The following is a 12,670-nucleotide window of genomic DNA, read 5'->3' as shown; positions in this document are numbered from 1 at the left end:
TTAACTGGTCCATACTGATTCACAGCTTTTATTTCAGCTCTGACCTAACTAATCCATTTTAAATTAGGAACATAACACATAAATTGTCTGTTTTCTCATTGAAGCATCTTTGCGTTAACAACTGTAACAATTTACATGCCTTTGGATGATGCATTTATAAATAATAGTTTATAGGAATTCTTAGTTTTGATCAATTTAATGAATTAGAAATAAAAATTCAGATTTTGTTTTTTGCAATTAGGATCTTTGACCAATTGATAGTTACATCTTGTTAGATATATTCAGAAATAAATTGACTTTTGTTGCATAGAAAGACAAGTAATTTTTTTCTCACCTTTCTGACAAAATCTCTGACTAAACGTTTTCAGTTTTAGGTCCATTGGGATTTAAAAAATTATTTGTATTTGCTAAATGTCAGAAAAAAATGGAGAGATTTGTTGTTTTAGACGACTGTCTTTTGTAAAATGCATGAAGTGGCTCCAATATTTTGGGAGGCCTTCCAGAAGCTGTTAAATTGTGATAATTATGGGAATCCTAACTGACATACAACAGAAAAAGTTACTTTGATTTAATTCCAGAAGCTGAGAAAAAATATATATTTCTGTACCTTTATACACTCTGACTACTTTCAAGTAAAGTCTGCAGTCCATTAAAGGAATAACTTAACATTTTACACTCCTTTGCGTTTGTGATTCCAGTGTCGGCGTTGCTCTTTCAAGAGGTCACGGAAAGTATTTCTTCAGAGGAAATGTATCGATGGATGCAGGTACGTTAATCAATGTGACGTCAACAGAGACGGGCAATATGCTTACACGGCGCAGAACTCAGATTTCTGTGTCACCAGAAAACCTTTTGCTCATGTAAACTCAGTCAGTGCCGGAGCGGCATTGCTGGAGCGTTACTGACTGTTGTTTTTCAGGGCTCCGTGATCTGGAACAGCCAGATGTCGCCCTGGCAGATGAATGGTGAGGCAAGGCTTGTAAAGGTGGTCGTTCATGCGTTATTTAGGTTACATCATTTGGCATTATGTGGACTGGGGTTCTGATTTGTTTGGGCTGGACACAGGACCTACTGCAACACGGAGGAGAAGCACGAGCACCGCCACCTGACCCAGATTCAGGCCATAAAGCTCTTCATGACTGGCCGCAGACCACACCTCAAATGTAAGAAAGTTGCACCTAAACTGGTTGCTGTGGTTTGTAAAGTAACTTGTGCTGCATCATTCAGGTGACAGAGAATTGATACAGGAGGTGTTGTTCGACGCTGTGGTCACGGCTCCACTGAGGAGCTACTGGAACAGTCTGGCTCTCAACAAATCGGAGTAAGAACATTAGAAAACACTTCCTGTACTTCTCCCCCAAGTCAGAATGCATCAAGTTTTGATTCTTATTGTGTTTCCCATTTCATTAACGGCTCATTTATCATGATCAGATTTCAAATTGTTTCTGACTCTGACTCTTTGTGTTCGTTTTTTAACAATTTGAACCCCTTCATGCGTGAATTATGATCCTTTATGTCAGGATTATTTTCCAAATTTATTTTAAAAAATGTTCCAAAAACATTTTAGGGTTTAAAAAAAAAACTTTGCAAGCCACTCTGTGTGTTGCATAGTCGAAACAAAGACGTTTATTTGGTTGCCATCTGCTTTGCATCCCTCCTGCAGGAACCCAGACAAAGGAGTGGAGATCGCATTCCTGGGCACACGGACTGGCCTGTCCAGAACAAACCTGTTTGTACCGACTGCTCAGTGAGTGCTGCAGCTCAGCGTCTCTCTAATCATTACTTACAGCATGAAGCGAGGTGGTGAATCTAATCATCGTCTTCTCACCTCTGTTTCTTTCTCCGTGTGTCTCTGTGGCTGCACAGAAATTTCCTGACAGCGGAGGACGAGGAGGGTGTGTTTAATGCTGATCACTTCCCCTTGTGGTACCGGAGAGCGGCGGAGCAGGTCCCAGGCACATTTGTCTACTCCATCCCCTTCAGCAGAGGTACTCTGCACTGATGCTGTGATTACACAAGTCACTGTGGGAAAAGTCAACTGTCAGCTCTCTGAGTCCCTGGAAAACTACACCTACTACTTTATTTTTTAGATTTTTTATATTTTGCTGCTGAATTTTCAGGTGCATCTCAGCAGATTGGAATGCCACCATTTTTTTTTTTCATGTGACAGTAAATTTTCAAATAGTTTGGAAATGAACTATTTCCAAACTGCTTCTCTTCCACTGAGAAGTCTCCAAAGTCAGTACTGAGATGTGTTTGTTTTGGTCCACTGCACTTTTTAAGTCTTCCTTAACTCTGTTGGAAAACTTTGTTGAGAAACCGATTTCATTTTTTACCAGAACTTGGCACCAGGTGACACAGACAAGAGTTAAAGCAATCTCAGCAGAGCCACAATCCGATCTCCTCAGTCCTGCACTAAATTGATTTATTAATTATTATTATTATTATTATTATTATTATTATTATTATTATTATTATTATTATAACATAGCTTTATTTGTGTTTTATCACCCTGGATATTGTCTTCATTTGCAATTTTGCTCGACTATCATCTCTCTTCACTGCTGTTTGGGATTTCTCCCATTGAGCTTGATTGCTCAAGATGAATTTCACCCTGACCAATCAGTGAACAGAAGGAGAAGTTGTGAAGAATAACTTTGATCTTCTGCGCTGCTTTTGGAATCATCATTCATTCTGTGTTGTTTGCAAGAGGAATGCTTCAGACATTTTAATGCTGGCAGATATTCAGTGTGTCACTTCTCTCTTCACAGTGAGGGATTGTTGTTTACAGCAAACACAATTTCTGGTCATTTTCATAGCAGAGCTTTGTTCACAATTCAGCTGGCGCATTACAAACGTCACGACCAAACGTTAGCAGTTGGGTAAACTTCAGCAGAGTCCACGCCTCCAGCAAGCAGCTGTTTGTCATCAGCCATGTGTCCAGTCCTCTGTAAGAAGCAAAGCATAAAACAAAAGGCTGGTTTTTATCAGCTAACTGTTTTATCAACTGCAAGCTACAATCACAATTGTTTGCAATAAATCTGGATCCATTGATCCAGATACCTGTGCATCCATGCAGGGTTGCTGAGGGTGAGGGGTCTGGGTTTCATCGACAGCGTTCATTGGGAGAAGCAGGCTGTACCCTGGACATGTTGACAGTTCAGTCCACGTTGGACAAAGATTGATGACTTACAAACACTAACCCCCAATTTAGAGAGCCTATAACAGAAAAGTCCTATTTTTGAGCTGTGGGAGAAGGAGGCATCAGCAGAGAACTCACACATGCATGTGGAAAACACGCCAAAGAGCCCAGCATGAATCTAAATTAAGCATCAATTTTACTCTTTGAATTACTGAATAAACCAACTTTTCACTTGTGTTCTCACTCACTGAGATGCAAAAAATAAATCAGTCTTTTAATAGATGATCCTTATTTAGACTGTGAAATTTACTAGCCAGACGTGCAGCTCATCTTATCCGCCTCATAACCTGTGAGTCATTTTAATGGACCTGGTTCCGTCCACGGCTCGGGGGACATGAAGGACTCAGACTTCCTGTGCAGAACTTTTACATCCTCCATTCTGTTTTAAATGACTGAATGCATAACCTGAAATCTTCAGTCACAACACTCATCTCAGGAACAGTAAAGTTGGATCCGAGGAAGATCCGACTGGACTCCACCGTCACCCGGCAGCTGCCAGGTAAAGGGCGCCACCTAGTGAGCATAAAAGGTAACATGAATGAATTTCACTGCTCTTTTCTAGCGTCTGAGAGTGTGGTGTTGGCCAGCACAGCAATTCAGCTCCTCGATGACAGAAAGTCTCCGATTGTTGCTGGTAATAGTCGTCCACATCACATTTATCTGCAGCTCTGTTTTGTCAAGTCAGAGCTTATTATCTGATGCCGTTTTCAGCAGTGGGGATCCAAATGAAGCTCGAGTATTTTCAGAGGAAGTTCTGGACTGCCTGCAGACAGGTAATCTGAAACCTCTGTGACACAATATCTTAGAAATAATTACATTTCTAATCGTGAGTGAAAATAAACTCTGATTATGTTTTACTCAGTGCACAGCTCTGGATGGAAAATGCATCATTAGCTGTGATAGTGAGGTAAGAAATCTTCCACATCACTGGTTTTATTCCTGTTTGAAGGTTTATTTTTAATTTAACCTTCTTGTTTCTGTCCTTGCAGGACATTAACTGCTACCTCATTGACAACAATGGCTTCATTCTTGTTACAGAGGAACAATCTCAGGTAGAGTCATTTCTGCATTAAGACTTTAACAGTCAAATTACTGAACAATTTAGATGACAAAATTCTAACCAGATTTATTGAACATTTCTGGAGATTTCTGATAAGTTCAAAAAGACGTTGTTGGAATGTTTTATAGGATCAGATTTCTGTGTAATAAAAGTAATAAAAGACATTCAGCTGCAGGAGTCCCAAGATCTAAAAAATATATCTGTAATAAACTCCCGGGAGATAAATCCAAATTTGAGTGTTTGGCTGCAAGGTTACTCTGTTCTTCAGGGATTAAATGTTTTATACATTTAACTATTCAATTCAACTGAATTCAGTTTATTTATTATCACCAATTCACAACAAATGTAATCTCAAGGCAATTTACAAAAACATTTAAATTCAATCATACATGCATCCCAAATGATCCTATTGTTAAACAGTACAGTATGCTCAATTAGTTATACAAAGTAGTTTTAACAAAATGTTCATTTTTGAAAAATCTCTCACTGGAATATTTTCAAACTTTGCCAGGTTACAACCTTAAGCATCAATCTGTTTCTTTGGGATTTAATATAAGACAACGCAATGTATTAAACAACTTTGAACAAGAGGAATTATTTATTTAAGGTAAAAATCTGAGAATTTGCACCATTTTTATTTGACATCCCCAAATAAAATCAGCTAATTGGAAGACGGAGTCCAGGTGTGTGTCATTTAATCTCGGTGTAAATCCAGATGTTGTGTGAAGGCCTCAGAGGTTTGTTAGACAGGATTAGTGAACAAACAGCATCACGAAGACCAAACAATGCTGCAGAGATAATGGAGATGTTTATAGGATCATCTTTTATATCAATATCCAGAGTTCAGAAAACTGTCAAAGACTAAATCAGTATGTTACTGATTTATGCAAACCTAAGACCTTACCTCCCACCCAAACTTCAGGTAGAAAAACTGAGCATGAATCAAAGAATCATCTTTGCAACTTACAGTAATTCTGGATGAGCTGCAAAGCTCCACAGCTCAGGTGGGAGAATCTGTTGAAAACTTTTAGTCCTGCATCCAAAGATCTGGACTTTGTGCAAGAGCAGCAAGTAAAAAGCCATTGTTGAAAGAAAGTTATAAGAAGCCAAGTGGGAGCTGCAGCAAAACGAGTAACATTCAATCACAGATCTATTTAAGGGCTTAAAAATGGCAACTTTCACATTCCCCACCCAAGTTAAATGATCCTGAGCTGAAGAATTAGCAAAATATTTTAGTGAACATGCTAAGTTAGTAGAAAGATAATTATTAAACACGCACCATTTAGGATATTATTTGTTAGTGCTATTCCTGTAATATTTCCAGTAGTGTAAGTAACCGTCCTCCTCTCTCAGACAGGGCTTTTCTTTGGAGAGGTGGAAGGCGCCGTCATGAGCAAACTTCTCCAAATGGGCTCCTTTAAGAGGTCACACACACTAATTGATCTCTGTCTCTGTTTGCACTGCAGATCTTTATTATGTGCATTACAACCTGTGCTGCTGTGTTGCAGAATCAACCTGTATGATTACCAGGCCCTTTGCAGAGAGTACGCCGGGAGCAGCGACAGCGCTCGCACTTTATCAGATGTGAGTGTTTGAGAAACGCCAATCTGTAAATAGAAGAAGAGCAGAACTCTGCAGACTGTTGCAGTAATATTCACTATGGTTAAAATATCCAGAAATAGCAGAGATGTTTGTGTCTTAGCTTGTTTTATGTTCTGTTATTACTGTTTGTGCACTGTTGTAATGCAATGGTTAGAGGTGAGAACTGCGACAAGTATGAAATATTCTCTTCCTCCTTTTTTCTTTCAGCCTTTCTCAATGGTTAAGTGGCTCCTGACAGAACTTGTAATGTAAGAACTTTTAAATATATAACATTTTACTTCTTACAATTGTCACAAAGGACGCATGTTTACATTTTCTGATGTTTTCTTAGTTTCCTGCTAGAATTCAACCTGTACAGCTGGTGGAACGTCGACCTCTCAGTCAAAGGTGATCAGTCATCTTAATGTTGTTAAGATGAGCCACAGCGTGTGAAAGAAACACCTGCTTTCTTTTTGTGCAAACTTTGTGGTGGACCTAAATATGTGTTTTCCTGTTCAGCTCAGAGACCTCATGGTAAAACCATGATGGTGCCCTGCGACACAGAATACCCGGCCTTCGTCTCCGAACGCACCATTAAGGAGACGACGGGCAGCATTGACTGCAATGGTTGTGTCAGGTACCGATCGAGGCTCACGTCAAGAAGCTCGTCACTGAATCTTCAAATAATTTCAACTTTTCACTGTAACAATTTTAATTCTAGTTTGTGTGTTGGATGCAGTTCTTTTGTCATACAGCAGATTCCCAGCAGCAACCTGTTCATGGTTGTAGTTGACAACAAGTGCGACTGCAACAACATTGATCCTGTAACGATGGATCCCATTGAGATCAAGTATATCCTTTATAGATCTGCTGCTTGAAGCACTGTGGAATGGTTATATGATTTGTATAAGAGTTAATACATTATTTGAAGCTTTAAATGTGAGCTTTAATGAACTGTTCAGTCATTTCTTTCCTTGACTCCTTTGAACACAACGAGTCACTAAAATGTGACAGACTAAAGCTGCAGAAGGACAGGAAAAAACCAGAGTCATGTCATCCGTTCCACCCTGAGGTAGGAGAAACGTTCCTGTTCACACAAAGCAAAACGTTTACTTGATTCTTATTCAAAGTAATTTATCAGTAAACTGCCTTTAAATTACCATCATAGTAAATTCAGAAAATACGTTACCATGAGGGAAATTCTGTTCAGGTGATAAGCTGCTACATCTGGGCCAAAAAAAAAAAATATTACAGATAATTATTTATTTATTATTTAAGCAATGACAGATTTCAGCTTTGAGAAAGTAAGACAAATACTCCCAAAAAACGTGCAGCTGTAATTGCAGCAATAAGGGTTGAATTCTCCCAATTTTATTTTTTATTTTTTAATTAGACAACCACATACGATTTCTTTCTTCCATTTCAAAAATTACAAATAAATCCAATAAAATGTTTGTTTTTATGTTCCGACTTTATTTCAGACTGTTTGCATCATTGAAACCTCTGAAGCTACATAAAACACATCAAGCTGTTCAACATTATGCTAACATACTGAGGTATAACAGCAGTTTGTGTCTTCTGCAGGAAAATGCCATGGAGTGCGGCTCAGCCAGTCGCCTCTCCGTCTGCCTGGCGGTAAATCTGCTGCCTCTGATCGCAGCGACCGTCAGCAGGTGACCATGAGCTGCACGTCTGAAGCCAAATCCACCAGAAGACGCTTAGAAACACTTAGAGAACGTGACTGATCAGAACCGACTTCGCTCCCCTCTGCAGCAGACATTACTCTACTAAGACTCTATTAGGTCTTTATCAGTAGCTCTGAGGCTCACATCCATTACTGCAGAAAACGCAACATAACGTGAACTATAAGAGTGTGTGCTTGGTGAGTTTGCTCTGCTCATTGCAAATCACTACACTGAAAGTTTGTCTTGTTCTGAATGTGTGCTGAATTAATGGGAGGGAAAAAATGTCAAAGTCTGAACAAGTCCACTGTGCAAAAGAAGATATTATGTGTGTTTCATTGTCATGAGGAAAAAGATAAAGGAATGTAAAATGCACTTTTGTGAGCTATGGAAAGAATAAGGAAAAGACACTTTTTGGCTATAAATCGGTGAAAATAATTTAATGTGCAATTGTTTTATTTCCCTGAATATTTGAGTTGCTTTTCTAACAAAATATCTATTGTCAAAAAAATATTATTTATTAAAGACGGTAAATAAAAATGTTATTTGAACGGTTCTGCCAGTTTCTCTTCAATTAAAGTGAGAGAAGTTAAAAATGCATGATGAAGATGCCGTGTGTTGAAGAATGTTACATTTATATATTCAGCCATAATTTGTTGAAACGTCCATGTAATCTTAACCATGTGTCTAAGAAAAGAGATTAATAAACCTAAATAAATATTTTCCTTCTTTACACATTGTGCTGCTTCCACTTTGTGTGTGTCAAGTTTACATATAAATATTAAAAAGACAAAAATAAACCAAATCATAACAGGGAAACACAAGCATGGTTGTCTCGAACAGGTAATTGGTTTAAAATGTATTGGCAAAACACAAATGGTTGTGTCTCAGAAGACGAAACAGCATCACATGGGAGAGTCATGTTCAATTGCAAAGATATTGGGCTGGAAGACGATGGTAGTCTGCAGCAATACCATTTAGTCCTGGGGTGTGAAAGCAGGATGACCTGTGTGAATACAACAAAACATTTTTATAATACTCCAATAACAACTACAAACTCGAATTAAAAAAAAAAAAGTATAAAGGAAGCAGGACACCAACTTATACATTGTTCAAAGAGGAACTGCAACTTCCTATCAGAAAATATAAGCAGCTCACCAGTTTCAGAGTCAGCTACAAGAATGTAGGCCACTGTTTGGTAGACATCTTCACCCCCAACAGGTAACTTTTTCTGGGTGATTGAGAAGAAGTTCAAATGTTCAAATAAATGCAAAAATGAAATGCGGTGGTCTTTTAATTTTTGTCTGTATGTGTACAGCTCTGGAAAAAAAAATGAAGAGGCCACTGCAATGAGGCCCTTTGAAAACCTCATGATTAGTCCCCCAAATATTGATTTCTGAACATCCGTATTGTTGTTTCTAAATGAATATGAACTTGTTTTCTTTGCATTATTTAAGGTCTGAAAGCGTTCCATCTTTTTTGTTATTTTGGCTATTTCTCATTTTCTGTAAATAAATACAAAATTTTTGCTTGGCATTTCAGAGACATGTTGTCAGCAGTTCATAGAATAAAAAAACAACATTCATTTTACTCAAACATAGGCCTATAAAAAGTAAAATCAGAGAAACTGATCATCTTAAGTGTTTTTTTATTTTTATGGATAAACTCAAAAGTATACATATTGTTACCACGTCTCCAGGTTTTCCTGAGTCCTCTTGTTCATCTATAAAGTGTGAAAAAAGAACACAATATAACAACTTACTCATAATCTGCAAATGTTAATGAGTAATCATTTACCTTATCTGCAAATGATTGATTCAATTACATAAAATGCTTGCTTTTTTCTTTGAAAAGAGATTGTAATTTACTTGTTCTTAGATTTTAGCAAAATACATAGAACTTGGTACAGAAACTTTTTTCAACAAGCAGAGTGGCATCCAAATCTTGTTTTGCTTTTTATTTAATTGTTTTATTTCTGGACTTTTGGTTGATATTGTGTCTCTACATAAAAATGAGCAGTGCATTGCTTGAAAATACATCATTTTCAAAGCTGAAAATGGTGTATCGCTTTGCATCTAGCAAAGAAATGCACCACTAGCAAACCTATAAATATGATATAAGGTAAAATAAATATCTTCTCACCAGTTATTTGGCAAATCACGAATGTGAAAAGCAACAAAATGATGCCGAGGACTGATCCAAAACCAATAAACGCCACAAGTAATATTTTCAGATTCCGCAAATCTGTTGAAAATACACAGTCAAAATAAGTCAAACTAGACAAAATGCAGCTGTATGGCATGTTTATGCTATAATGTTTATGCTTTTACATAAACATTTTAATAATTATGCAAAAACATAACACAAGTAAAAAGTGAAATAAAATGACTGCCAATAAAATTAAATTCAAACTGAATTTAATAAAATGTTAAAGTTTCACTTTATGTTCTGAAGTTTATGTGAACACATACTTACCCAGCAATGGTGAGGATGAGACTTTATTTAAAGAAAAGCCATCAGTCGGATTATTGTTTGATTCTAAAAGGAGATTTTAAAAAATCACATGATTGAGGATAATATTTACTTTTATTATATTTCTAGTTTTATTGCAATACAGCAATTAAAAAAATAAAATCTATCATTGTTCATAAAAGTGTGAAAGGAGAGGAGAGGTCAAAGTGGAACTAAAACGACACCTGTTCTGCTTGTGAGTCCAGTTGAAGTTCTGCTTGTGGGTCCAGTTAAAGTTTTGCTTGTGGGTCCAGTTGAAGTTTTGCTTGTGGGTCCAGTTGAAGTTCTGCTGGGAATGAAGGTTGTTAAATCAGTTTTTTTCTCTGCTTCATCTGAAACAAATAATTACAGCAGAATATATTTTTGTGTTATTATGTTGGGATACAATAATCAGTGATCAATTGATGGTCACTTACCTTGAATGAGGATGGATGATGGATTCCCATATTCAGAAAGCACATGTCCAGGTTCAGTTCTGTACCGACAGTTCACTTTAACCTCAGCAGGAAGTCTTCGACTTTCCATGTTTACCATTTGTAGCAGTTCAGCTCCTCTTAGCGTCTGATGACAGGAAATGTTTCTCTCAAATCTTCTTGATTCAAACAGAATGAATAAATAACATGTAGAGACAGAAACAGATGAAGGAGCCGTGCAGGTCAGTGTGACTGTGTCTGTTTCTGTGATCACTGCTGGATTCACGGTAAATTCAGGTGCAGGAACAGCTGCAAATTAAAAAACAAACTTACTTTTGTGTGCTGTCAAGCTGAAATAAGACGGGCAACATCTCTAAAATGTCTCTAAACTCTGGCATCCATCTTGGATCACATCACTGCAGTCAAATGTTTGGGTTGAACTTGGTGATGTGAGGCTTGGATGCAGCTGTGACTTTGTTATAATCTAAGTAACAATAAAGTCAGATTATACAAATAACACAACTGGGCTTGTAACACAGCTGGCTTCCTATCATGCCACCAGAAGCAGTCTGCAGGAGGTGGAGTTTTTACGGCCATAAAAGTGGTCTAGGGTGTCAAACTCAAGGCTTGTGGGCCAAATCCAGCCCACCATAGATTTTTATGTGGCCCACTAGATTTATAGACTAAACACTAAGTGTGCTTAGAAATTATGTTATCAATCAAATCAATGCAGTTTTTATGTATTTACTGCCAAATTACATCAATCAGTTCCTCCAGTTTCTTGATAATTATTGTGAAAATTCACTCAAAATTAACAAATCCCCACACTTTTTTGCACTAATACATAATTGGGAGTTTTTTGCAGATTTTTCTCAAAAATTGTGAAAAACTTTCTTACTTGTGAAAAGTAAGACAGTTGCATTTTACAAGTAACTTTAATCGACACAAATTCAAGCTGCCTCAGGCTTAATTGGTGTCAGATTATGATCCACAATCTATAAAGCAAGTAATAAAAAGTCACATTTACCATCATAAATTAGCGCAAATATTTACAAATTACAACACTTTGAATTTGATTACAAAAAAAATCACAAAAAGTATCATAAAATTCTGGAGGGACTGAAAAGATGTTCAATAATAGTATTTAATTTTAAGAATTCATTGATATTTTTAACAGTTTCTGAACAGGTTTTATCAATACATTCTGGCACAACCAGCCCTTTAGGAGCATCTTGATTTGGCCCAAAGCAAAAAGTTTGACATCGCTGATATAGAGGCTTCAACCAACAGTTCAGGTGATATTTTGTATTAAGCAACCCAGCGGTTTAATCTTTATTGGTAAAAAAAACCCAAACATTTCATTTTCTATCATTTTCACTTTAAAATTATTCACCATATAGGCTGGTCTTTAAAAAAACACAATAAAATAAATACATATGAAAGTTTGTGGTTCTACAATGACAAAATGTAAATAATTATAATAACAGAGAATGAATCAAATGGTCTTGTTAAATCTTAAATCTGGCATTGTTTGTAAAGTTTTAATTATACCAAGTAACTTSACTTAGTATAGCAAAATTAACCAATGGTCAAAAATTGAAAGGTAGTATTACTCACGTTGTACATTGACGGAGATCATGTCACTGTAGTGAGAACATGATTCAGGCTGATCGGGGAAGCAGCACCTCAATCCAACGTCAGCAGGTGAAGAACATTTTGCCATCTGCAGCAGCTCAGTTCCAGTAAAGGTCTGGGTACAGGAGAAGTCCTGAACCGTTCCTCCACTTGGAGTGTATAAAAAACAGCGTGAACTACGCCGACCCTCACAGGTCAGGATAACTGAGGCCGTCTCTATGATCTCTGACCGACTCGCTGTTAACTTAACTGGAGGAAAACCTGAAAGATGAAACATTAAATAAAATATAAAAAGGAAATAATGTCAAATGACTTTGATCATTTATGTTTTTATCACTGACCTTCAGCCCAGAACCCATGAAGGGAACCTACTGGGAAAAAAGTCACAGATTAAAATAAACTTCTTTAAGTGTAAAATATATATATCTGATTTATATACATTTTCAAACTGAATATAAAGAACAACTTACAGATGAGGATGACAAAAAGCGTATTTTTTGCCATGATGGAGGAAAGTCCTTCAAACACCAGAGCAGAGATGAGACTGTGAGGGTCACATGTTGGTTTGACTCGTTTCATTGCTCTA

At 37.1% G+C, this 12,670-nt stretch overlaps 1 protein-coding gene and 2 long non-coding RNA genes across 5 annotated transcripts in view; 1 reads left to right on the top strand and 2 right to left on the bottom strand.

Moving 5' to 3' along the window:
- LOC103465124 (voltage-dependent calcium channel subunit alpha-2/delta-3-like) overlaps positions 1–8,263 on the top strand; it is a 35,856-nt gene extending 27,593 nt beyond the window's left edge. The window contains exons 21-38 of one of the 2 annotated variants that reach the window (XM_008409722.2): positions 699–766; positions 920–965; positions 1,066–1,163; positions 1,228–1,321; positions 1,664–1,747; positions 1,867–1,988; positions 3,765–3,836; positions 3,914–3,975; positions 4,065–4,109; positions 4,192–4,254; positions 5,616–5,686; positions 5,771–5,846; positions 6,072–6,112; positions 6,196–6,251; positions 6,363–6,480; positions 6,583–6,695; positions 6,833–6,915; positions 7,428–8,263. In XM_008409722.2, coding sequence (XP_008407944.1) covers positions 699–766; positions 920–965; positions 1,066–1,163; positions 1,228–1,321; positions 1,664–1,747; positions 1,867–1,988; positions 3,765–3,836; positions 3,914–3,975; positions 4,065–4,109; positions 4,192–4,254; positions 5,616–5,686; positions 5,771–5,846; positions 6,072–6,112; positions 6,196–6,251; positions 6,363–6,480; positions 6,583–6,695; positions 6,833–6,915; positions 7,428–7,520 — 1,405 coding nt within the window. In that variant the 3' untranslated portion in view covers positions 7,521–8,263. Of the gene's footprint in view, positions 1–698; positions 767–919; positions 966–1,065; positions 1,164–1,227; positions 1,322–1,663; positions 1,748–1,866; positions 1,989–3,764; positions 3,837–3,913; positions 3,976–4,064; positions 4,110–4,191; positions 4,255–5,615; positions 5,687–5,770; positions 5,847–6,071; positions 6,113–6,195; positions 6,252–6,362; positions 6,481–6,582; positions 6,696–6,832; positions 6,916–7,427 lie in introns of those variants that run through there. The other variant, XM_017304581.1, reaches the window with a different exon arrangement.
- An 88-nt stretch (positions 8,264–8,351) lies between these two features.
- Positions 8,352–9,764, bottom strand: LOC103465125 (uncharacterized). Its single transcript, XR_533752.1, has 4 exons — positions 9,668–9,764; positions 9,214–9,248; positions 8,684–8,756; positions 8,352–8,531 (listed from the first exon to the last, which is right to left on the bottom strand). It is a non-coding gene; the product is annotated as an uncharacterized LOC103465125 (long non-coding RNA).
- Positions 9,765–10,295: 531 nt separating this feature from the next.
- Positions 10,296–12,338, bottom strand: LOC103465126 (uncharacterized). 2 transcript variants are annotated; one of them, XR_533753.1, is made up of 3 exons: positions 12,067–12,338; positions 10,453–10,933; positions 10,296–10,368 (listed from the first exon to the last, which is right to left on the bottom strand). It is a non-coding gene; the product is annotated as an uncharacterized LOC103465126 (long non-coding RNA). The 2 variants fall into 2 exon arrangements; XR_533754.1 differs by having other exon boundaries at positions 10,453–10,758.
- Positions 12,339–12,670: the final 332 nt, after the last annotated feature.

The sequence above is a fragment of the Poecilia reticulata genome, linkage group LG5 (genome assembly GCF_000633615.1).
Source record: "Poecilia reticulata strain Guanapo linkage group LG5, Guppy_female_1.0+MT, whole genome shotgun sequence".
Taxonomy (NCBI): domain Eukaryota; kingdom Metazoa; phylum Chordata; class Actinopteri; order Cyprinodontiformes; family Poeciliidae; genus Poecilia; species Poecilia reticulata.
Note: the sequence above shows the minus strand (reverse complement) of the source record. Positions and strands in the feature narration are given on the sequence as shown.